The sequence below is a fragment of the Haemaphysalis longicornis genome, unplaced genomic scaffold, assembly GCF_048455015.1.
Source record: "Haemaphysalis longicornis isolate Haplotype H1 unplaced genomic scaffold, Haemaphysalis longicornis Haplotype H1 scaffold_8, whole genome shotgun sequence".
In the NCBI taxonomy this organism is placed as follows: Eukaryota; Metazoa; Arthropoda; class Arachnida; order Ixodida; family Ixodidae; genus Haemaphysalis; species Haemaphysalis longicornis.
In genome coordinates this window covers 161,215,713-161,239,578 of record NW_027526445.1, presented here as the reverse complement: position 1 = coordinate 161,239,578, position 23,866 = coordinate 161,215,713, and the positions used below count along the sequence as shown (strand labels likewise).

Below are 23,866 nucleotides of genomic sequence, written 5' to 3'. Positions count from 1 at the left end.
ACCGTCGAGCACATTTTACTGGAGTGTCCTACATACTATCAAGCAAGAAACAACCTCGCAAAGAAGATCGAGTGCCTCAACCACAGTTCCTTGACTTTAAAAGCACTTCTGGGACCATGGCCATCTCCCTCCTCTCAGCGTAAAGTGCTAACCGCATTATTTGAATATCTCAATGACATCGGCGTCGCTGAGCTGATATAGGACCAGACCATTCTTGCACTGTACAACCGCCCATAGACTTTTCACGTGTCGCACTGACGGACCCCAACGCACACGCTTCCTCCTTTTTTTTTCACTTCTTTTATTTTCTCCTATCTTCTCTCTCTTCCACCTTTCTTCCTATTGCAACTTTTTTTCCCTCCTCCCGTACCCCGCAGAGTAGCATGTCGGCGCCAACATGCCGGCAGACCTCTCTGCTTTCCTCTAATAAAGAGCTTTCTATTTCTGGAGGAGCAACAGGGGTGAAGAACAAATAAGCATCTTGCATCTCTCATACATTTAATCTCCCTTTTATCTCACCTGCAATGATTTAGTTTTTCTTAACCTTGCATCGGCACCCTAACCGCGTGAGCCAACAACGCTTTCGAAATAAACAACACGCCCATCTTTTTCAACAAATGCCCTACCTTGATCTCTTTCATCACGACGTTCGGAATAGCCTGCAGAACACGGGCAAAGGGATTCTCCATGTTCACTCGGCTTCTGTGCTTGTTAGGCACATAGAGGAGATGCACCGTCCAGGAAGGGTGAAGTCGTGCCGCTGACTCCACGGCACAGGCCTGGCGTGCAGAGAGCTCTCCTCGACCCCCAGTCTCTAAGAAAAAGACGCGGGAAATGCCCTTGGGCTGCTCCTGCGAAAAAAAGCCTGCCATGCGCAGCCACAAAGGCGGAAAAGTTAGAGTCATTGGCTATCTATCTTCAAACACAATACCTGCATGAATCAGTCTTGTAATCATCATCTTCAGGAGCATATTTACGTCCAGTGTTGGATAGAGGCCTTTTTCCTTGACCTCCACCCGCTCCTTTCCGGCGTTGCCCGAATGCAATAATTCCCTACGAATTCAATTTCAATTTAATCCAACTCTCTACAAATTTAATCTTTCAGTCAGGGGAACGGCCGTCTGCAGCTTCCGGTCCCGTTGTTCGGAAGGCGCACTGTTACCTTTGTGTTCAATCGGATGTCATTTATAGGATTTTATGCAGAGGCAGTCAGAACTTCACACCGAAGTCAATTTATCACTGGTCCGCTAGTTATCTGAGCTGATGATCACTTCATTTCAACATGTTTCCGCTTCTGCATCAGTTGCAGCTATCTCAGGGCACCTGCTGCAAAACGAAGTAGACCTTTTCCCGTCGCCTGGTGGAGGCCCGGTTGCCACCCCCAGCAGTGGACAGATACTGGACGGTTAAACTACCCGGCGCTGTTGAACTCCCGCCGCGAAGAGCACCATTAGATAGTCAGATCGCCGTGTAGAGAACGGAACGTACCCCTGAAGCGCTAGAGAACATCGTCGAATTAAGCTTAATTAAGCTTAAAATTTAATATCGAATTTGATTCTAGAAGGAGCATATAGCACCTAACACAACACGCCATATACCACCACCCACGCCAGAGCAGCTATTGCCGCGCTAGGTCGGTGGCCTAAACGTTTAAACGGAGAGCATCCAACTGTGCGAGGTTTGGCAGAATTTCTAAGGTCAAAACGGTTCACACTTTACATACTGGTCAGCAGGTTTGTTGAACAATCATCGGTGACTTGACTACTGTGGCTATCAACCCCACCCCACCTTACAGTGCACTATATTTTCCGTAGCCGCGACTGCTGAGCTAACTCGCAGCGTAGGTCAGGCGACCTCATGGTGCAAGAGCCTGCACCAGGGTACCAATCCGGGTTTTTAATTTAACGCGGTTCATTTAACAACGTGTCACAACGCGTATAAATTTCAAGATGTCACTGGAAGTAAGAAGAAGTGTAGCATAAAAAGTTTGGTTGTGTAGTGCTTAGAAGGGCCAATTGAATAATGAAGGGGCTCCGACAAAACAACTCTCATAACAGTTTAATCTTCTTTTCATCCCGTTTTACCGATTTTTATTTAGCGTGTAATATATCTCTGGAATCTAAATGCTTTGACGAATTACTTGCAACTTTTGTTTCCAGCACGGCCGGTGGCTTAAGAAAACTACCACACACTCGTACGTTGCGGTTCCCTTGTAGCGATGGTCCGCCTTTTTACCAAGAAATTTTGCGCGGGTATATGAACGTTCTTTTACGCGCGACCTGGTGGCAGCAGAACTAGCCGTCATAATAATCACCATCACCCTACTCAGGTCCACTGCAGGACAAACGCCTCTCGCATTGACCACGAACCGCTCCTGTCCTGTGGTTCTCGTGTCGGCAGTTAACCCCCGAATTTCTCAATTTCATCCCTCCACGGGTTGATGGCTTTCCCCTTCATCTAGACCCGTCTCCTGTTATCTACCCTCATAGGTCGACAGGCTCACTCACAAGTGCGCTCACACATCCTCCACTCACCACTCATAAGTGTATGGTGCGCGAGCCTCGCCTTCGTTTTGGACTTGCGAGTGTGAGTGCGAGTGAGTGCGAGCCCCACGCGCACTGAGCCCCGCTCATCACTCACGAGTTCGAGCGCCACTCGTGGCGAGCCCCAGTCACCACTCACGAGTGCGAAAACAACTCTAGGGGAGTCCCGTTCACCACTCACGAGTGCGAGTGCCACTCGCCGTGAGCCCCGCTCACTACTCGCTAGTACAATCGCGCTATTCGCGCAATTTGTAGGGCTTACCACGGTGAGTGCCCCTATTGCGTTGGCTATTCGTCGCAGGAGCCGGTAGTTGTGATTGTTGTTAATGGCGGGATCGCTTCTTGCTTCGGAAATATGTCGTCCTCTGAGTTCCTAAGGGGCACCCAAGAATTAATCCTCTGGTGGCATGTTGATTTAGGAATATTATTTGGATGGCCTTCTGACGCCGTAATGCACTATTACTTGTCGGTTTCATGACTAATGGATGGTCTGCTGAACACAGGCGCTAGCAAGGGGACGAGTGGTGAGCGCGAGTGCGAGGGAGTGCGAATGGTGACGGCGAATGGTGAGCGTGAGTGAGTGCAAATGGTGACGGCGAATGGTGGGCGTTTGTGAGTGCGAGTAATGATGGCGAGTGGTGAGCGTGAGCACGAATGAGTGCCAGTGGTGACGTCGAGCGGTGAGCGCGAGTGTGAGTGAGTGAGTGGCGAGGGTGACTAGTGAGCGGGAGTGTGAGTGAGTGCGTGAGGAAAAATATATTTTTCTTTGAGTGTGAGTGGCGCCCAGTTTTGCCAAGGTATGTCCACTCTGTTAACCTAAATGTAAACCAGTTGTCCGTTCGTCTCACTACATGGCCAGCCCAAATCCGTTTATTTTTCTGAATTTGAACTATAATATCCCCTACTCTAGTTTGTTCTTCATTTCAGGTAGCTCGTTTTTCGCCCGTGAGTACTACTTCTAACATTATTCGTTCCACGGCTTGTCGAGCTGACCTAAGTTAGCTTTCTACTTGTTTAGTGAGGCGCCAAGTTTCAATTCCACATAGTCATAACCGGCAGTATGCATTGGTTGTAGATTTTTCTTTTGAGTGACAGAGGTGGCTTAGTTTTCGTTATTTGCTACTGCTTGCCGAGGGGCTTCCCAGCCCATACCTATTATACGCAGGATTTCTCTCTGTGGTTAGGGTCAGCACTACCCCTGCGTCCGAGGTAGTCATATTCTTTCACTTCTTCTAGCGTTCATTTCCTTAGCTGGAGAGGACGTTTTCTGGCATGATTATTCCTCGTTAGTTAGAATTAATTCATATTTATTTTTAGCCCAGTGGCTTAGTTTCTTATTCTAGTTTCGCAAGCATTGTTTGGAGGTGTTCTGCAGTCTCACTCAACAAGACTACACCGTCCGCAATCCTCGAAAGGCTCAAGAATCCCCCGTAAATTCTTAATTCTGTTTTCCCACTTCAGATTCCTAAATACCCCTTGAATATATGCTGTGAATTCTTTTGGCGAGATGGTTTCTCCTGGTTTTATTCCCTTCCCGATGGGGAATTTATCGCTTTGCTTGTGGAGGTTATCCTGCCCGTTCATTGCTTATATATGTCTCCTCTATTCTTTAGTATGTTAGGGCTTCTAGCACGGCTGTGGTGAGTACGGATTCAAACGCGTTATCATAGTCTATAAACGCCACATAAAGGGCTTTAGTGTATTTTGAGGACTTTTCTATCTCTTTATTGACCACATGGATGTGATCAACTGTTGAGTACCCTTTCCTAAACCCAGCCTGCTCTTTGGGTTCTTGACCGCTTGACCTATGCCGTTAGGATAACTTTGGTAAGCAGCGTGTGAACAACAAAGAGTAGGCTGATGTGTCTGTAATTAGAGGTCCCTGCAACCTCCCTTCTTATGAAGCACAATAATGTTAGCGTTTTTTCAATATTCAAGCCATCCGAAAATAGCACAGAAAGCTTTTCTAGCTCAGCATCTCCCCCCTCTTTCAAAAGATAAACGGATATGGCATCGTCATATGCATCTATTTCTCTATTTATGCATTCGGGAGTTTTTCCAGCTTCCTGTTTAGTTACTGATGGGACATCGCAACTTGAGCTTGTACTATCAGGACTTTCCCCCGGCCTAACATCGCTGGCGTACAGCCTGATGCAGAGTCGTTAGGCTACCTTTTATAATTTCGTCTAAGTTGTGCGTAATGTTACCCTGCTGATGTGTGAGTGCGTACATCCCGTCTTTGTCGATGCCTAGCTCTCTCTTAGTTGCTTTCAAGCCTTCCCCTACTCTCAGCGTTCCCGCGATCAATATCATGTTGTATGCACGAATGTCGTTTGTTTCGTTCGGTTAATCAGTTTCGACAGCTCGGCTAATTGAATCTGATATACCGAACTTTTATGTTCTTACGTTTGGCAATTAGTCCCTTCGTTTTCTTTTCTTTTTCAGTTTGTATCCAACACGTTGCTTCTCCCAAAGCTGCTGTTGATTCACTGATTCTCGGTGTTAGGTTGTGATGTTACTTGTCTACACTGACCTCGTTCTGCTCATCTAGAAGAGTAAATTTGTTTGGAAGAGTTATTTTAAACTCCTGCGATCTGGCCCTGACAGACTCTAGCCAGTGTTTTTTAGTTTTGAAAAGCTTCCTGGTTTCTATATTGAGTTTCAGCCTTAGCTTGCATATAATCATCCTATCCCCGCTGCTCCGAATCTTAGTTAGCCCCTCTACGCCATACGCAATACCCGGGTTGTCAATGAAACAGAAGTCAATTTCATTTTTTGTTTTAGCATCGGGACTTTTCCAGGTCTATTTCATATTCTTTCGTTTGTAAAAGAAAGTGTCAATGCACCTCAGGTTATTTCTTCATTCTGTTTCGTTTGTAACAGAAGGTGTTCATGAACCTCAGGTTATTTCTCTCTGCAAATACCATCAGTACATCTCCTCGACTGTTGCGATTGTCTATACGGAAGTTTTCCGCTGACCTCCCTCCCATTTGCTTATTACCGACCTGTGAGTTAAAGTATCCCCTTACAATCGTGAGCGGTGTTGTTGCCGTTGTTGCCTCGTAGAAGCTGCTTACGGCTTCATCATCGCAGCTGGTTGTAAGCGCATAGGCCTGTACTATCCTGTATTGTTTGTTTAGCTTGATAAAAACAGCCGCGACTCTCTCGCTAGTGCTAAAAACTCCTTCGCGTTTTCTGTTACTTCTCTGTTTATTAAAAATCCCGCCACGTGTACTTTCTTTTCTGCGGTCCACTGTAGCACAAAATATGCCCGCTAGTGAGCTCCATAAAACCCTCTCCGGTCCTTCTAACTTCGCTTAACCCTACAATGCCCCCGTGATGTCCGAGGGCTCGTCATGCAGCACAGCTAGCTTCCTTCACTAGACAGGAGGCGTCATTTGAACGTCGCGAGGGTCGAACTCCTATGGCGGCCTATCCGGACCCACAGATTCTTAGCACCCTCTGCTGTGCCGCTGTTCTGAGGCCGCCGTAGACAGGTGCTCTAAAGTGCTGGGGACTGAGGGTGGAGAGTTGAGTTGGTTTTTCATGGGAGGTGAGAGCCAACTACTACATCCGGGTGGTCAGATCCTTCAATGGTGAGGGTATGTGGTTTGCGTCCCCAAGAGCCTATCTAGCATAGTTGAATCTCCCTACTGAATCTCCCTACTGTAGCCTCCTAGGTATCCGGGATGATTGTTACTTCCAAAGCAGTTAGCACTCCATTGCTTCATACAAAGCTTGGCCTGAGAGAGCCAGACCAAAACGAGAGAGAGGGAGAGCGAGAATCTTCCGCGGACGATGTTGCCCTGCACGCCTCAAGTAATACTAAGCCAGCGTTTGTGGCTTTTGCGCTTCATACGCGCGGTTGTGAAGTAATTGAATGAGACGCTGGCTTACAGATGAGAGGTTCACTGACGTCTGGCCGTTGAAAATGTAAGCCGCTGTTATGCTCAAGTGCATAACTGCGAAAAAATGTCCAGTTTGGAGGGCAGCCGGTGAACGAAGCCGCTGAAGTTTTATTAACATCTTTACTCGCTCTTTTAACACTAATCTATGCCGAAAAAGTGTTTGTCGTGCGTACCGCCAACAACGGTGACCTTTTGGCAGGGCTGCGAATAAATTAGGCGAATAAATTAGGCAACATCAGGACCAGGACAGGTGTGCAAAAACTATTTTCGTATCTTCTACATGAAAACCGATTACACAGCCAGGTACCCCTTGCTTGGGCGGTCACAGCAAGTGGTTGTTCTTTGTTGTGCACCCAAGAGTTCTCAAGTTATTTACACTTTAGCAATGCTACTTGTATCGCACAGGGTGGACATCGTATTCCTAGCCTGGTATGGACACAGTGTTTCTGACGTAGCGCCGAACTTAGAGTTTTTCCCCTTTGTAATTTAGTGTCTGATGCTATGGAAGGTCCTCTTTAGATCATTCAAAAATCGGTAACCCGTGCCTTGCGAATATTGTCCTTTTTATTACTTAGCCGCGCCAGCTGCGTTAGTTAGCCATGTGGTTCCAGCTCTTTGTTAATGTGGAGCTTTGGTGAGAGGTGCTAGTATTCGGCCTTTACTTAACTTCAAGAAGGTTCTCCGTCATGGCGGACGCGTTTAGACGGAGCTGCGCAAAATTTCGAAATTTCATCAGGAAATCTGCCATGTACGTTGAAACCCTTTTACACACTTCTTTGATAACGTTCTGGAGCACCTTGATGCCATATTTGAACTTCCTAGCGCCGATAAGTTTACAGCTCTAAACGTTCTTCTCTCTTTTCGCCGTGGGGGTGGCCGTGTCGAGTTTGGTGTCAAGACAAGTAAAACACTCCTAGCTTACTTCCGTGACAGAATTGCCCTTAAAAGCCATACTCACGTAATCGCGGGGTTGTTCTGGTAGTATAGCAAGTTAAATAAGCTCGCTATGCGCATTTTTGGGAAAGTTGCAACCATAATACCAAATGTAAACTACCACAGTCGCCAGAGCCCTTATCGGTGATGCCGCCTGTGAAAATAACAGAATTAGCGCGTAGGCCAACCGCTAAGGCTTCTAAACAGTTGAAAGAGGTTGAAAAAAAAAACTTTCGCTGGATCGGACAGCCACTTCGAAACATGAAAAGGCGGGCGCCTCGAGTGAGGTCATCAAATAGCCCGACGTTGTTGGGGACTTCAACTCCATGTTGTAGTGCCGCCATCGATGAAGTCTCTGCTGCCAAAAACGTTGTTTCAGGCTGTACGTGAGTGTTTATAAAGCAAGTAGAAGGCAAGAAAAGGGAAATTTCGGAAATATATTCTGATTAAAATCACAATAGCGAAATCTTTGTTCGTCGATCCTCGGGCGTAACCGCAGTTTAGCATTGGATATATTGTCCGATCCCATACTAAGGTTGAGTGCGGCCCGGGCTTGGGTACATTCATTATGCGCTAGAAAGTAACGAACGTTATGCTCCTTTATTTATTTAAAAGTTATGGTATTAAAAATTACGAACTCCCTCCCTCCAGATACAGGGATGCGCACGCGGAACTTATGATCTCAGTGAAAACGAAAACCACCAAAACTAAAACGCCACGGACGCAAAACGAAAACATTTTTGCCAACATCAAAATCTGACATTCCAAATGGAAACAGAAAACCATCTATCTACCAGAAGAAAACGTTTTCAGTTCCATAAGATTTTCTTGAAAGCAAATGTTTGATATACAGATTATCCTTGCGCTATTATCTGAAACGCTTACGTTCTACAGTGGCAGCCCACTCTTACTCATGCCATGCTAGAAGGCGAGATGCCCGACGACAGCTAGCGCCCGGACGTGCAATGTGGCGTGATATAGCGCGACACGTCTGCGGGCACGCCCGCGCCAGCTGAGAACAGTGATCGCCAAAAAACGTTCTACCATTCAATAGTGGCACAGTCCAAACTTCATACCTGGCCAATCTCACCGAATGGGTAGGTTACAAACACTTACCATCATCATCATCACGATCGTTATTAGAACGCCTAGATAGCGGTTGCTTTGTCCCAAAACGTTTCCGCGTATGCCATCACCGATGGTGCATGTCAGCCAATACAAGCGTCGCCTAAAATCCTACGCGTAAGGCACTGAACGGCTTATAGAGAAATAACTGGGGAACTCGAAAATACCTCAAAGGAAAACTTATGTCTGCCCAACTACCCTCGGTTACCATGATAGAAGTTCCACTTAGGATCCGGAAACGAAAATCTTAGATTAGGTAGCGAACTTAGGTGGAAGGCGTCACAGCCGAAATTTAGTAAACAAAAGGACCTTGACACTTGCACGAAGTACAAAGGAAACGCAGTGTCTACAGTGCCGTCCGACGTCACTCTAGCTGATCCATGCAGGCATGGCTAGAGTGCCGTCCGACGACATTCGAATATTTAAGACTAGGCTGTTAAGTTCAGGCTCCTCATTTAAATAATGAAAGCCGCCGGTGGCCAGAGTATCGGCGTTGCCTCCGCTTGTAGCCTCCATGCTGGGTTCCTTTCATGCATGTGCAGGGACGCGAAGTTGGGGGTCGCCAAGTGCATGCTTTGTGTTTGTTTCTTTTGTACGGCAAAAGACGGGGGTGCTTAGCCCGAGTATCTCTGTTGCGTTGGTATGCGGTTAGCTCGACCGGGCGGGCTCAGTGAACAGCGGATGGGTGCACATCAGGGAGAACAGTTCCGGCGCGGGGTTCCCTCTCGGAAAGTGCGCACGCCGCTATTAAGGCTTGCCGACATTGGGAGAGGGAGAGAGAGATAAACTTTATTTTGGGGAAGTGTCTCAAGGAGAATCAAAGTCCAAATGGTGGTGGCAGGTAACGGGCTGAAGGCCCGCCCCGTCGTGGACGTCTTCTCCTTGGCCTAGGCTGATGGTCCTGTGGTGGCCATAGGCTGGCACCTTCTGGCGACCTCTTCCGCCCTCGCTCGCTCCTTCGTCAAGGTTGACGAGCTGACGGGAAGCGAAAGGAGGCCGTCACTTAGTGTCGAAAAGGCACGCGGCGTAGCATTGGAGGATTTGGGAAGCCGGCGTAGGTGCTGTTCGTTGATGGGTCATTCGCCTCGAGAATGCTCGCCTGGGTTTAGAGCAGCTCTTCTCGCGAGTCAGGCGGCGGGCTGCGGCGTCCCTCAGTCTGGGGAGGGGATTAGCCACGACTCCCTCATTGTGCCGGCGAGCACGCGCGGACAAATACGCGGCGGCAAGGCGAGGACACTGTAAGATGTTAGCCGCGCGAAGACCGCTCTAAGCGTTCGACTTTGAGTTTGTGCATGTGCTGCTCGCTTGACGTAATGGTTAGACCACTCCGCGCGGTTAGTGACTCTAGGTGGCAGATGTCTTGTATTTACTTGTCTCTTGCAATAACGTACGCGGGAAACGTACTAGGAGTTGCATGAGAGAGTGTTGGGTCATGTGACCGCAGGTGGGAACTTGTTTAGGATTGGTTGGTTCTTGTGGGCAATCTGTGCTCCATATGAATCATATTAAAGGTTTTTGCTTTTCCTTGAATGCCCCCTTTGGAGGCGTGTTTTTTTGGGGGGATAAAAACCAGAGTGCTGGGTTTTGTCCGGGGTCAGTCGATCGGCCAGTGGATAGGGATCTAGTTCAGTATAGATCTTGGCCGAACAGGATGCTGCGGGCAGAGTGACGGTGTAACCGTCATTCTGCCCTGCTGTAAATACTGTAAAATTGTAAAATTGTAAAATTGTAAAATACTGTAGTATTGTAAAATGTGTAAATAAGCATATATCCAGCAAGAAAGGCAGTCCTCATCCCTCACCTGCTTTAAGCATCGGACGTCGGTCATCGGAGTGAGTCGAGATCCTCCTCTCGGCTCGAGCTTCAAAAGAACTTCATTATTTCGTTTTCATCATTCACGAAGAAAAAGGAGGCGAAATTTAACCATAGGCTAGCACTTGCCAAAACGTCTGGCTTTTTAGTGTAGAGGATTCGTTTTAGCTTCTTTGTCCTAAGTTTGGTGGCTCAAGACCCGTTGTTGCCCAGGTTTTTTTCATGTTAACATAAATTATTTTATGGCTTCTGTTAGTATTGGTGTTTTAAATGAGTGCTTTGTGTGCATTAGGTAATGTTGTTATGCTTAGGTTAGGTCACCTAGCTTTACATTATATACAGCGATGCAGTTCCACACACGAAAGTTTGTTTACAAAACGCCGGTGCACACCGTCATAGTGGAGTGCTTATAAAAGCGTCAGACGGCACTCTAGACACGGCACAAAGGACAACGGGTGGACCACCAGGACGACAGAGTGGCTACCTGGAGAGATGAATAAAAGCAGGGGGTATGATTAACCCGATACTGTGGTGACGTAAGAACATTCAGGGAAAAGAGCTGTCGCGTACATCGCTCCTTGGGAGGGTTAAATTTCCACCGGGCCGGTATTCGTTGTATACCATAAATATGGTGATGGCAATGATAACGAAGTAATTCTCCTAGCTCACTCATGAAGAAGGAGGGCGAGAGGACGCCGCTGCCTACAAGAATAAAAATTGGTTATTTCCTACCCGCAGGACCAGCAAAAGCTGATCCATTGGGCCACCCGCGCAGCGAAAGCACGTGGCTACCTGGACTAAGGCGGCCACCCATCTCCTCTAAATCTGTAAAATAAACGTTGATTCCTCCTCTTAAAGGCTCCCCGAAGAAAGGTGTACCTATTGGCCAGGCGTGGTCCTTCACTCTGAAGTAGCAGGAGAAGACAAACAGCGATAGCGTCAGGGTCAGGATGAACCTGCGGTTTGAAAAAGGAAATAATCCCGGTGCCAGTTTTAATGAAAATGGCCGCAAAGGACAAAAATTCTGCCATCGCGTGCAGTGGCGGACTGCTTCGTAAATACACAAGGGGAGATTGAAAGTTTTATCATTTACTTTCTCGCTATTTTTGGCCACTTTTTCTTAGAGATCTCTCTACTGCAGTAACAAGCGGCCATTACTAGCAACGCCAGCCTCTTTCAAACTCTTTATAAGTATACCCGAAAAAAAAAGAAAGACATCACTTTTGGTTGAACCGCATTCATGCAGTAATTATCCGCGGCTGGCAGTGCTATGAATAGCTGCTAATTACTGCATAAAGGAGCGCTCTAACAATAGTACCTTTTCTTTTACGGGAATGTTCTTAAAGTGTTTGAAAGGAGGCTGACATTGCTAGTAATTGCCGCTTATTAGTGCAACAGGGAGCTCAACAAAAAGCAATAAATTTTTCTACGGGAATGCTTTGAAAGTGTTCATCAGGTTGCTGTCATTGCTAGTAATTGATGCCCATTACTGCAGCCGAGACAGCTCCAACAAAAAATTCCTAATAATTGTCGCCTATTACTGCAAGTGAGATCCAACAAAAATTGACAGGATTTTTTTTGGAATGCTGTAAAATTGTTTGAATGGGAGCTGGCATTGCTAATAATTGCTACCAGCCGGGAGCTCCAGCAAAAAGTGAGTGGTTTTTTCGGGACTGTTCTAAAAATCTATTGCCAATTAATAAATACTGCTGCAGAGAGAGATCCAACAAAAATCAGTTTTTTTCGCGTATGCTTTGAAATTGCTTAAAAAAAAAATGTCTGGCATTGCTAAAAATTGCCGCCTATTAGTGCGGCAGAGAGAGAGAGCTGGAACAAAAAGTGAGATGTATTTTTCAGGGAATGCTTTCAAATAGTTTCAAAAGAGGCTGACAATGCTAATTTGACACCTCTTGGTGAACCAGGGAGCTCCAGCAAAAAGTGGGTGATTTTTTCGGAAATGCTTTCGAATTGTTTGCAATGAGTGTGGCATTGGTAGTAAGTGCCGCCCATAACTGCAACAGAGAGCACCAGCAAAACGTAAGGGGTGTTTTTTTTTGGAATGCTTTTAAAGTGTTTCAAAGACTGCTGGCATTGCTAGTAATTGGCGGTTATTAGTGGCTCAGATATGTACACCAAAATGTGAGAGATGTCTTTTAAGGAGTGGTTAGATAGTCGTTTAAGGTCTGATGGTATTGCTAGTAATTTCTGCTTATTACTTCCGCAGAAAGCTACAACACTGAAAGTCGATGGTTTTTTTCAGTAATGCTTTCAAATTGTTTGACATCAGGCGGGGCTTGCTATTAATTGCCACTTATTGCTGCAGCCGAGCGCTCGATGGGAAAATGAGAAATGTTTTATTCGGCAATGTTTGCCAATTGTTAGAAAGAATACTAGCATTGCTAATTACTGCTGCTTATTAGCGCGGCAGAGAGCTCCAACAAAAAGTGAGGAGTGTTCTTTGGGGAATGCTTTCCCACGATTTCAATGGCGGCTGGGCTTAATTCCGGCGCATTACTGCAGCAGAGAGCTCAACAAAAAAGTGAGAATTTTTTTACCGGAATGCTTTGGAAGTGTTCGACAGGTAGCTGGCAATGCCATCAATTGCAGCCTATTACTGCAGTAGAGCGAGCTCCAACAGACAGTGATGGTTTTTTTTTTTCAGGAATGCATTCAGGTTGTTTGGAAGGTGTTCTCTTCAGAAGGCTTTCAATGTGTCTCTAAGGCGGCTGATATGGATAGTAATTGCCGCTTAGTACTGCAGCACGGAGCTCCAAGAAAAAGAAACAGTTGCTTATTCGAAAATGCTTTGAAACTGTTCGAAAAGCTTCTGGTATTGGTAGTAATTGCCAGTTGATATTGATACCTGACCAGAAGAACTTTCGGCGAACTCTTGACTAAAAGTTGATATCCCGCGCACCTTCCCTGCTGTGGTTGAAATTATCACAAAACCCTTGCTAATGTGGGAAACGTGCTCTCAACTACTTATAGGTTCATCCGCTATAAAGAAAACAGGATGCGGGTATTTGGTATCTGTAAATATGAAGCAACTGTTTCATTTGTTATTGACGCAGGCTCAATATCAAAACGTTAGGCTACAACATAGAGGACCCCAGAGCCGTTGTCTGTACTTACTGTATTATGGGTTTACGGTTCCATTTAAATACAGCGTCTGTACGGGAAATCAATGACCTACCGGCAACGCACATGTGGAGACTTGTGAGATTGTTTTCGATTGTTTGTTAGGTGCATACCTATCTGGGCTTTTAAAATGTGCAGTTTCTCTATTCGTGTGTCTTATATTGGCTGCCAGGGGTGTCCGAGTCACTTTTCATGAATGGTTTATGTATTCATAATAGAGGTTGCAAAAAGTAGGCACCAGCATTGTGTACCAACAGTGTCCCGATCCCTAGATTTTTTGCCCAGAGCACTGCATTGCTTAGACAAGCAACGCACAAAAAATCTGAATTGAACAGCGTAGGCAGATTACTTCTCTTTATGAATCTGGTAAATACCACGTTTCTACTTGATTTTCCCTAATGCAATACTCCAACAACGTTGATTGATTGATTGTGGGGTTTAACGCACCGACGCAACGCAGGCGATGAGGCGCGCCATAGTGGAGGGCTCGGGATTAATTTTGACCACCTGGGGATCTTTATCGTGCGACGAAATCTCGTATAAACGGGCGTTTTTGCTTTTCGCCTCCATCAGAAAAGCGGCCGCCGCGGTCGGGAATCGAACCCGCGACCTCGTGCTCAGCAGCGCAACGCCTTAGCCACTGAGCCACCGCGGCGGGTACTCCAACAACGTTCGCTTATGTCCAGTACAAAGATAATGAACTGTTGCGCATTTGTTTCTGCTACGAAATTTTCTGAAATGCCATGCAAATCAGCCATGAGCGAGTGCTGTTGGTGTAGTGTCCTGCTATATGTGGAATGATGATTATGTGTAGGGCATGAAATAGCAGTGACAGTCTTCGAGGTTGCCGTGTAAAAAGCGGTGTAGCTTTAGGGATACCTTTGTTAAAAGTGTAAGAATGATTGCAAGAGTAATCCTCTTGGTGCACGCCCCCTTTTGGTGATTTCCCTGAAGGACACGTGGCAAATGACAGGAGACATACCCAAAAGTTGTATGGGGTCAGCAAGTTATGTTGGAATGTAGGAACACAACTGCAAGTTGTGTTCCTTCTTACAAAACACCTCTCCGCCCCACCAAAGAAGGTAATAAGAAGACAGAAGAAACAGGGGTAGCATGGAGTAATAAAATTTCTCTTTGTCTGGTGAGTAATTTGTTTCGCTGTCTTTATTGTATTTTGTGTCGATCATGCTGGCGCACCAGTTCCGACGTGATCGGCTGTATACCGAAAAAGAAAGTCATGTTTTTGCTACGCTAGCTTCTCTGCACATGTGAACTTCCTCTCCGTCTTTCCGCACATTGCAAGAAAGATATGTTCCGCTGAAGACGTTCCAATAACGTTATACGGAAAAAACAAGGCCGCTTGGCCAGCAAATGACGCTGCTCCACGCAATGTCGCCATTAGCTGCTGTTTTTAGAAGTGCTCCTCTGAACCCTGTCCCAACCCCCCTTCCGCACACGCACACATGAAGGCGCACCCGCACAAGTACCCAAACACAAACGCACACATGCACGCGCACAAAAAGAACACACTGTGTTAGTTCAAAAGGCATGGATGTTCATTTTGATTTCGGTCATAAAATGTCGAGTTGTCGACCCGGCATTTATTGCGGTCGGTGCCCTGGGGCCGTATTTTTGACTGCATAAATTTACAGGGAATTTGCCATTTTTGCGTAAGCAATCAGTGACGTGATACACGTATAGGTATGATGACATGGAGCGTGATTTCACGCTTAGCGCATAAAGATCTCAACCCAGCTATCAAATATAGCGTATAATTGATATAAAACCCTCGGCGCCTATTACAAAAAATAGGAGGGCGGCTGAGGCTCGCAAGGGGGAGACATATATTCTGGCTAAAATTGGCGTCAGCACTTAAAGGCAATAAAGTAAAGCTGATCCGAAATCGAGTGAAAGTCGGATGTTGAGCGGACGAAAATGCCACAATCTTTTTTACAGTATCTATTTATTTATTTAGATCTCTTTTAGTAATATAGTTGAACTCCCTGCTTCAACGCAAGCTTTCTTGCGTTATCACCTTCCCGGCCGTCACCGCCGCCATGGTAACGTCTGCTGCTCGTTAAAATGTTATAGCGTAATGACAACAAAAGACAGCCGCGACCATCGGTTGTATTTACGTGGTATAAGGACAGCGAAATGCTACGCCCGATAACGGCGGAGCGTACCGATGCCGCCGATTCACCCATTCGTCGAGCTCGACTTCAATCAGCGCAGTAATGAATAAAACATTGTTTTGTTTGTTCTTTCTTCTCTTTAATTCGGTCATGTGACCCAGCAGCTTACGTGAAGGATTGTGGAGAAATGCCATGTGGAGGCGAAAAGCAAAAACGCCCGTGTGTACGAGATTTCGGCGCACGATAAAGATCCCCAGGTGGTCAAAATTAATCCGGAGCCCTCCACTACGGCGCGCCTCATCGCCTGCGTTGCGTCGGCGCGTTAAACCCCCACAATCAATCATCAATCACTGGCAGTAGGTTGAGGGTTCGTGCGCGCCGAAAACTCCCCGGGGGGAACGTTATCGCGTAGGCGTCGCGCAGCTCCACTCTGAAACGGAAAGGCACGAGATAGTCGCCACCTTAACACATGAGAGGAGCTTGCGCGCATGCGCTCAGTATCGTAGGAGAGCCCTTCCAGTGCAGCGTCTTAGTAGTTCTCGGCATGGCCAGGCCACGGATAGTTCGCATGGTCGACGAAGAGCACGCGATCCTAAAGGCATGCGTGCTATTCAAACTACGTGTCTGTCAATGCTCACCCACAACAGCTTTGAGATTCAAGTCATGTGCAGCTTTCCCGCTCATGGCAGTCCGTTCAACAGCGATTAATCTGTATTTATTTAGCGTAATGTAAAGTCCTTTCGCGCTGCTAATATTGGGGGTGAAAACTTGATTTGCGCACAGTTTCAAGTCTCGCACGTTTTGCGGCTAGGTTCCTGAGCCATGGAAACTATCCCATAGAAATGCGTGGGGAGTAAAATTTGATCGCGAATTACACACAAACTATTCCGAATCCTGAAGAGTTCTTCTAGTGTTTCTATCTTCCCGTTGAAGTCTTGCTTTGTGCCAAATATCACTTTCCTGAAGTAAAGTTCCTAGGTTCCTGCGAGGTTAGAATTTGGAGCGGGAAAGCTGGCTATGCGCAAGCTTCCGTAGATTTTTATGCGCCGTTATCGCTGACTTGGAAACAGTCAATGCTATTACTTGTTTAGCTAGAAAACAGTCTTAAACCTCAAGTAGTGCGCAACGTCACTGTTCCAAATTCACGGGAAATTCACGGCGCCGAAGATCTGTGAAATTTTTTGCCCTATTTCATGCAATGGCAGCCTCCATTTTCAAGCTGTTACTTATCACGTCACTTTTATGCCGCATGAGGTTGTGAATGTGTGACGTTAACGTTCCCGCCTACTGTGTACATTACGTCATGGCTTCTCAGACAATCACAAAGAGGGCGTGACATGCAAGCCGTACTTTTGTTGAATAGCAAGGTAAGGCCTACGTTGTCATGTCCGCTGCAATTCGCCTTGTTTTGTATGGCAGGCAAAGAATTATGCGCTATAAGTTGGAATAAAAAGGGCAAATTTAGAACTGATGACTTAACTTCAACAAACGTCAAAATGTCGAAAGCACACGCAACCGCTTCGTCAACCGGAAGCATGTGACCAAAACTGAAATCCACTCACAAAAGACCTCCGGTGAATTCACAGTTCACGGTGAATTTAGGGCGTCGAGAATAGGGATCCTGTTTGCAAATTCAATTATGTGCACTCGCCAAATTTTTTACCAATATCACGGGAGCGTCGACCGTTCCGTCGATCAGCGCCCCGAGATGGAGTGATACGGCAAGCTGGGCGAAAGTAGCCGCATACGCACTGTGCTAAGGCTGCAGCTGCCGTCATCTGCTAGGCTGTTCCAAGGGCAGACAGCAGCCAACGATATTTGTTGTTTTCTTATCACACTACCTGCGATACTGGAAATTTTTCAAGACCAGGCACGTGGCGCCAATTGAAAACAGAGAAATTAGCATTGCCGAGCACAAGGTACGTTCGGAAACGCTGATTACTCTGTTTTCTGTTGGCGCCACGTGCCTGGTCTTGAAAAAAAAATTCGAGTATGGCAGGCAGTGTGATAAGAAAATAACGAAAATCGAGGGTGGCCGTCTGCTCTTGGAACAGCCTAGCAGACGACGGCAGCAGCGGCCTTTGCTATCTGCGCATGCGGCTACTCTCGCCGAGTTTGCCAAATCACTCGATCACATGGCACTGATCGACCGAACGGTCGACGCTCCCGTGATATAGGTAAAAAAATTGGGCGGGTGTACAGTCGCGACCCGTTGTCGCGACCAATTTGAAGGTGATTGTGAAGCGAGGACAGAAACAAGCTGCAGCGTCACGTTGCGTCATCATGTTCCGTAGAGAGGAACACGCGCAACAGTTTCCCTCTCCCTTTCTTTACTCGCCCTTCTTGGAGCCACGTTCACTCATTTCAAGCAAGTCGCAGGTTTTATTAGGGCCGAAGCCCATTAGGGGCTGTTGGCGTCTCCTGTCATCGTCGTCGTAATTGTCGTTCGTCTAATGCCGTCACGGTACTAAACACCGGAAAACTTGATTACGCCTCGCGCTAGAATGTAATGCGTACTAAAAAAACACCGGGACACTCCTTTACGCCTCGTGATAGAGACCTTCGTGCTTCAAACACTAGACACTTTTACAGCTAAGCAGTATACCTGTACCCCCAACGATTTCATGTCCGTTGGCAAAACCGCCAGGGCGTCAAGTATACATTTATGCACTCCGTGCTTCGTCCCTCCCCAGGTTTCACGTTAGTGGAGATGGCGCGGTATTTTTTGTTGTTACGCTCCGTTTTCATTTTGCATCTGTAATATAAATAGCAACTCCGGTGCATGTCATTGTAAAAGACAGTGTACAGTGTTAGAAACACCTGCGAGGGCATCAAAATAGGGCCCGGTAATTCCAGTGTCTATGAAGGGTCAACTTTTGCACAGGAAGTCGTTACCAACACCGAAAACGAATGATTGCCAGGAAACTGGCCATCACAGAAAAAAATGTGCCAATTTGGTCATCGGAGTCATGGTTCTAGCCGGAAAGAGCCTTTTAGGAGAAGGTACCAGTGAAATATTTTGATCTGTGCAGTCCTAAAGTCTGCCAATATGCAGCTTGAAAGGCCTATCGGCCGAGACTTCCGCAATCACCTCAAAATTTATGGCGACCGCAGTCTCTGCTGAATTTCGAAAAAGGCGTGCCTCTGCAGCGCCAGCACAGTGAGGGTACATGCCCTATCAAGCTTTTCCAAACGTCCGCAAATGTGGAGCCAAAAACGTCTTAGTCACAAGACTAGAACACATGAAACCCTTGGGCGGGTAATCACGCGATGATATACAACGCGGCAAGACGCCGCTCTTTTTGATGTTTTCCTACTCCTCGCACTCCTCTGAAAAAGCAAAAAAAAAAGAAGAACCTAGAATGCCTCTTGCAAGGAAATTACTACAACACCGGGGATAAATAGTGATATTAGTGGGCGACGTGATAAGGAAGAGAGGTCTGAAGAGGGCATTCAACTAAAACATAAAAAGCTTTGTAACGGTAACTTTTCGAAACACGGCAGTAAAGGAAAAAAAAATTAATTAGTGTCGCAAATTGTCATCCACAGCCCACAATATACGCAAACAGAGCTTTCACGCAACAAAGCCCACAAATCCCTTCACCGAAAAATTTGCGGGGCCAAATGTGTGTATACATACCGAAATGGCCGCACAGAAACTTCCGCTTCTGAAATGTCTTAAACCGGAAATGCCAAACCCACTCAGGGTTGGGGCAACTCAAAACCACTCCTTGCGGGTCGCCCCGCTCTGTTGAGGACCTCTGGTGCGCACTGGTGCGGCTTATCGAAACATAAAAGGTGCACCGATGAGCTTCAGTGCGCACCAATGTTTTTTATCGAGAGTGCTACTATATCTGTTCCTTCCTAAGCGCCCACTCTGATTCCACAAGACTCACCCGGATGGGCTTCCGGCTAACAAATTGCGCTCGTGAGTATAGGCACCTGCTTGAGACAGGAACCGCTTTGAGCGCCGCAGTTTTCCTAGTAAAGGTGCTTGTTGCGCACACTAGCCATCACAAAGAAGGGGAGTTTTCTCGACACGTTATGCTCCTCTGCCTACAGCGTGCTCTGCCAACGCTCCACGGGGCTGACATTGAGACAAGGCGTAAAGAAAGACAGCCGTAATGAACGCATCGGTTCCTTCTTGCCTTTTTCATTACTTCAGCCTTATTTGTCCGCTACAAACACAGCGAATGGGGTCTTGTTGCGCCGCTTTAACTGCTGCTTCGTCTTGGCTTTTATGTGAGATTACGAAGAGCCTTCTACGAGTGGGCTCACTCGTGGTAATTATGGATCTTGGCATCTCGGTCTGGGCGGCGACGCTTGAATAAATTGAATGTTACGAACAGAGGCGGTGATGAGTATGGCCTCTTTCCCAATAGAAAAGACGGCCTGAATTACCAGGATATGAAAAATGGCGTTGCTGCTTGTGCAGCGAAAAGGGCCTAACAATACTTGTGTTAACCCTCCCTCGTAGCGTCGTTGTATGCAAGGTTTCGGCCTAACTGATAAAAACTGAACCGAACTGATAAAAATAATTACACTTGCGCAGTAAAAGGATGCTAGTGCGAGTTTCCGCAATAATAGAATTTGCCACAATAGGTACAGCGTAACTAGTTCCGTGCAACCATTGGTCACTACGGTGAACTGGTGAAGGCAGAACGCAGATTCAACTGCGTTCACGTTACTAAAATGTCAGGGATTTTCAAATGGCAACCATGATAGCATCATTCCTATCAGCATAAAGCAAAACTATTTCTTGCAGGGAACACGGTGCTGCTGACTACTCCCGCAGATAAGCATGGGTGACAACTGGTGTAGTTAGTAGCGCTTCCTTGCCAGCGCCTCTTTACCAACGCGCAAAATCAGCCCGCTTTCAGTTATATTATATTGCAGAACTATAAAACTCAACTTTTTAGAATGTTGCGAGGATACTCTAACAATTCATGAAGCTACTCTTCGCACTACGTTATTCGCACGCATGAACAGTCGGAAAATGAAAACTTCGAGTGTATTTTATACACATGCGCAATAAAAGCCGCTGATTAAAACAGCTTTCCAGACGACAGTCACCGGCAATTATCATGGCGCCGGATTCAGTGATAAGCTTGTGTCGAGGGCCTCGTGTTAATTACCCCATCATTCCAAAGTCCTCGACGGACTGTTTATCTCTGCTACGTAGCTCTGGCAAGATAAACCACGCGCAGTCCCTTTAGCTCCGGTATTGCGCGAGGTAACCAAAATGCGGTCTTACCACGTTCTGGCGCAAAATAAAATTTGGTACACGACACACCAACGCCACAGTTGGCCTACATATGAGCCACGCTGAAGTGGACGATTCCGCTTTAGTTTAGACCCCACCCATTTTGTACGTCGTTGGGAAGAAGTTCGTAGACATGGGCCGTTCAACTTTACTTTTGAATCTAAGTACTGCTAAACAACCAGCAGTTGAACCGGTTTCCCGTGGAGTATAATTGGGCTGGCTTATTCGGATCGGAAAGCTTTGCAAGTTCAAAACCTCTAGCAAAACCAGTGATCCCGTACGACCGCTTACATAATATAAACACGAAATGGCGCACACCATGCCAAGGTTTTGTACACCAGAGGGAATAAAAAGGAGAAGTGATGTCCACTGCTTCCCTGCTCAAAAAGTGACCCTTCTGAAACCTTAAATCTCCATTATAGGAAAGCGATATCTAGCATGACGCAAACGACATGCGCATAAAAATGTAAAGTACTTTGCAGAACTGTAAATTGATGTAGTGCAATTTGCTGTCGAAGTTAATGTCCATATCTTTAAGCGCCCTATTTCTTTTGCTCTGCAACCTGGTAGAGCAAAGTGTTGAGTTTGGAACTGCTCACAATGCATGCCTTTGCCTTCAATCTTAGCTGCGCGCGGATACTTTGCACTCAACAAATCCTTAATGATTTCTGGAGAAAGTACTGTGACGCCCCGGAAAGATGCTCGCGGAAGCGCTTACTTTTTGCTTTGCCTAACATTACCCCTTGCTCTACAGCTAACCAACATCCGGCACAAAAAAACCTCCGGGTGTGGCTCCCCAGCAGCCCTCACCTTTTTACTCCACCTTGCATGGCCGCTGTCGCCAGAAGACTGCTTTCGTGCGCTTTCGTTGAACAATCGGAAATGAGGGACTTGTTCTTTCTTCCGATATGCACGCTTCGTATCCTTCCGATTGTCTTACGGGGGTGATATACGACACACGACCGCTGCCTTCGAGCGAAACATGTGGCAACGTTACGGCTGTGCCGCACTCGCTTCGTTTACACCACTTGGCCCCTTCAGGCGCACTCTACGTTCCTTGTTGCCTTCAGGCCATTGGGCAGCGAGCCGAACCCCAATGCGCCCCAGTATCTTACTTGGCTTTGAGCGTTATCGCAATCTCTGCCTGTGGAGTATGCGCAAAAGATAAGCTGTTGACTTGTACTGGATAAGATTTTCTTTTCCTCACCACACTCTTTAGTGGAGACATGTGGCGATATTAGCTGACAGCAGAAAGAAAGAAAAAGCTGTTTATTTAGTTAAAGTAAACGCTGTTGGAGCGAACGGTGCGAAAGCGCATGACATTTGCACTGCAAACGCGCCTTAGACGATAACCCAATGGGGACCGTGCTATGTTTATCTCCGTTATTTTGGCAAGGATGAGCGCAGGATTTCAGCTGACGACTTTATCTTGATCGGGCCCGTCAAAGATCGGAGCGATCAAAATGCCGAGATCGTCGCTATGTGCATGTAAACGTCGGGTGTGACCGAGGAACCGCATCGCATATCGCTCAAGATGAGCTGCCTCTCTAGCCGGGCAAAAATGGGAAAAGGGCAGTGCTCGTGCGCACCAGGGCTGTCAGAGAACTCCAAGCGCCTTGCTGCGGCTTCCATCCACTGCTACAGCTGAGTCGTACAGTTTCAACTACCATTGTTCTGTCTGTGATCGAGCTTCGCCGTAGCCTCATGAATATTGATCTGGTGAGAGTGCAAACTGCAGAAAAAATACCAGTCGGAAGAAACAGGGCAATAAGTACACTTTCGGCGTTTTGTTTGTTGCCTTTAGGCTCGTGTTGATGGTGCAATATGGGCGTAGAAGCAGATCACTTGCCTATGACTAGAATCTAGAGGAAAGCGCGTTCGAAAAAAAATGCGTGACGCGTGCTCGCTTACGTGTTAACAGATTTTAGGTTGTGCACTGTATCGTGTGCTCTCGAGCTGTGTCAGTTGTGTAGTGGGCGACGTCGCCCTGATGGATGTTCTATTTCGGATTGTGACCAAAAACGGAAACGCCGTATATTCGAGGTCTGGACGCTCGGCTCGCCAATATCTGTAGTATCGACAGGAAGAAGTGTCGGTGGTTCATCACCTCCAGCGAAATGGATGAAAATCGGCTTAGAATTTAAACAGTCTCCTATGTCACTATGCATTAGCAATGAATTCAGGTAGTTTGGTACATCCTCTGTCATTGTGTCTGGTTCCGAAATAACGCCAGTTTTTTTTAGATGCGACGCGACTCTTGCTCTCGGGTATGTCCCTCGAGCGTCGTTGTCGCGGCATCCGCACACCATCTGCGCATGCGCAAACTCTCCTCCGTTCTTCTCGCCAACAGCTGTGTGCAACGCGCGCTCTCTCTCTCATTATCATAACAGCTGCGCGCGCTTCGGTGACGCTTCTCTCTCGCATTTGCTCTCGCTGCGCATGCGCAACTCTCCTCCGTTCGTCTGCTCTCGTTCAAGTGCTGAATATAAAGCGGTGAGCGGGCTGCACTGGTTCAGTCAAGTGCGTTCGCTTAACTGCGCTTGACTTTGCTTGTGCTTCGCTTCTCATGTGGCGTATGCATGTGCATGAAAAGTAAAATTACGCCCATCTTCCCGCGTAGGAGAACACCCGCATGTGATGGAATGCATCATACGCGTTCACAACACGTTTCACGCGATTTAGAGAATCAACCCAATGGAAACGCCAATTGAACCCCCCCGATGCGTCGCATCACAGCAGGGTTCCCTCGCAGGAAGATGGGCGTAATTTTTTTGCTCCCTGCTATACCTGTTTTGGGTTTGTTCGATATCACAATGGTGATTGATGTCACATTATAATCACTTTGAATTATTTGAAACAAATATTGTGTCAATTTACAATTCAGTTGCAATAATATGTAAAAGGAGTCAGTTTTATTCTCGTGTTTTATCTTAGTTGGCTTTCATTACTTCTACGTGTTGCATAATTCAGCCACACATAAAGGTAGGGGCACACATTCATATATTGCCATAG

The 23,866-nt window shown here is 46.7% G+C and overlaps 1 protein-coding gene across 2 annotated transcripts in view; it reads right to left on the bottom strand.

The window, feature by feature from the left end:
- LOC144149737 (lactosylceramide 4-alpha-galactosyltransferase-like) overlaps nucleotides 1-22,022 on the bottom strand; it is a 34,792-nt gene extending 12,770 nt beyond the window's left edge. The window contains exons 1-4 of one of the 2 annotated variants that reach the window (XM_077681393.1): nucleotides 21,665-22,022; nucleotides 18,859-18,921; nucleotides 11,201-11,277; nucleotides 627-865 (exon numbers count right to left, since the gene is read on the bottom strand). In XM_077681393.1, the coding sequence (XP_077537519.1) occupies nucleotides 627-865; nucleotides 11,201-11,277; nucleotides 18,859-18,921; nucleotides 21,665-21,684 (399 nt within the window). In that variant the 5' untranslated portion in view covers nucleotides 21,685-22,022. The remainder of the gene's footprint in view (nucleotides 1-626; nucleotides 866-11,200; nucleotides 11,278-18,858; nucleotides 18,922-21,664) is intronic. The other variant, XM_077681394.1, reaches the window with a different exon arrangement.
- Between the last annotated feature and the right edge of the window lie 1,844 nt (nucleotides 22,023-23,866).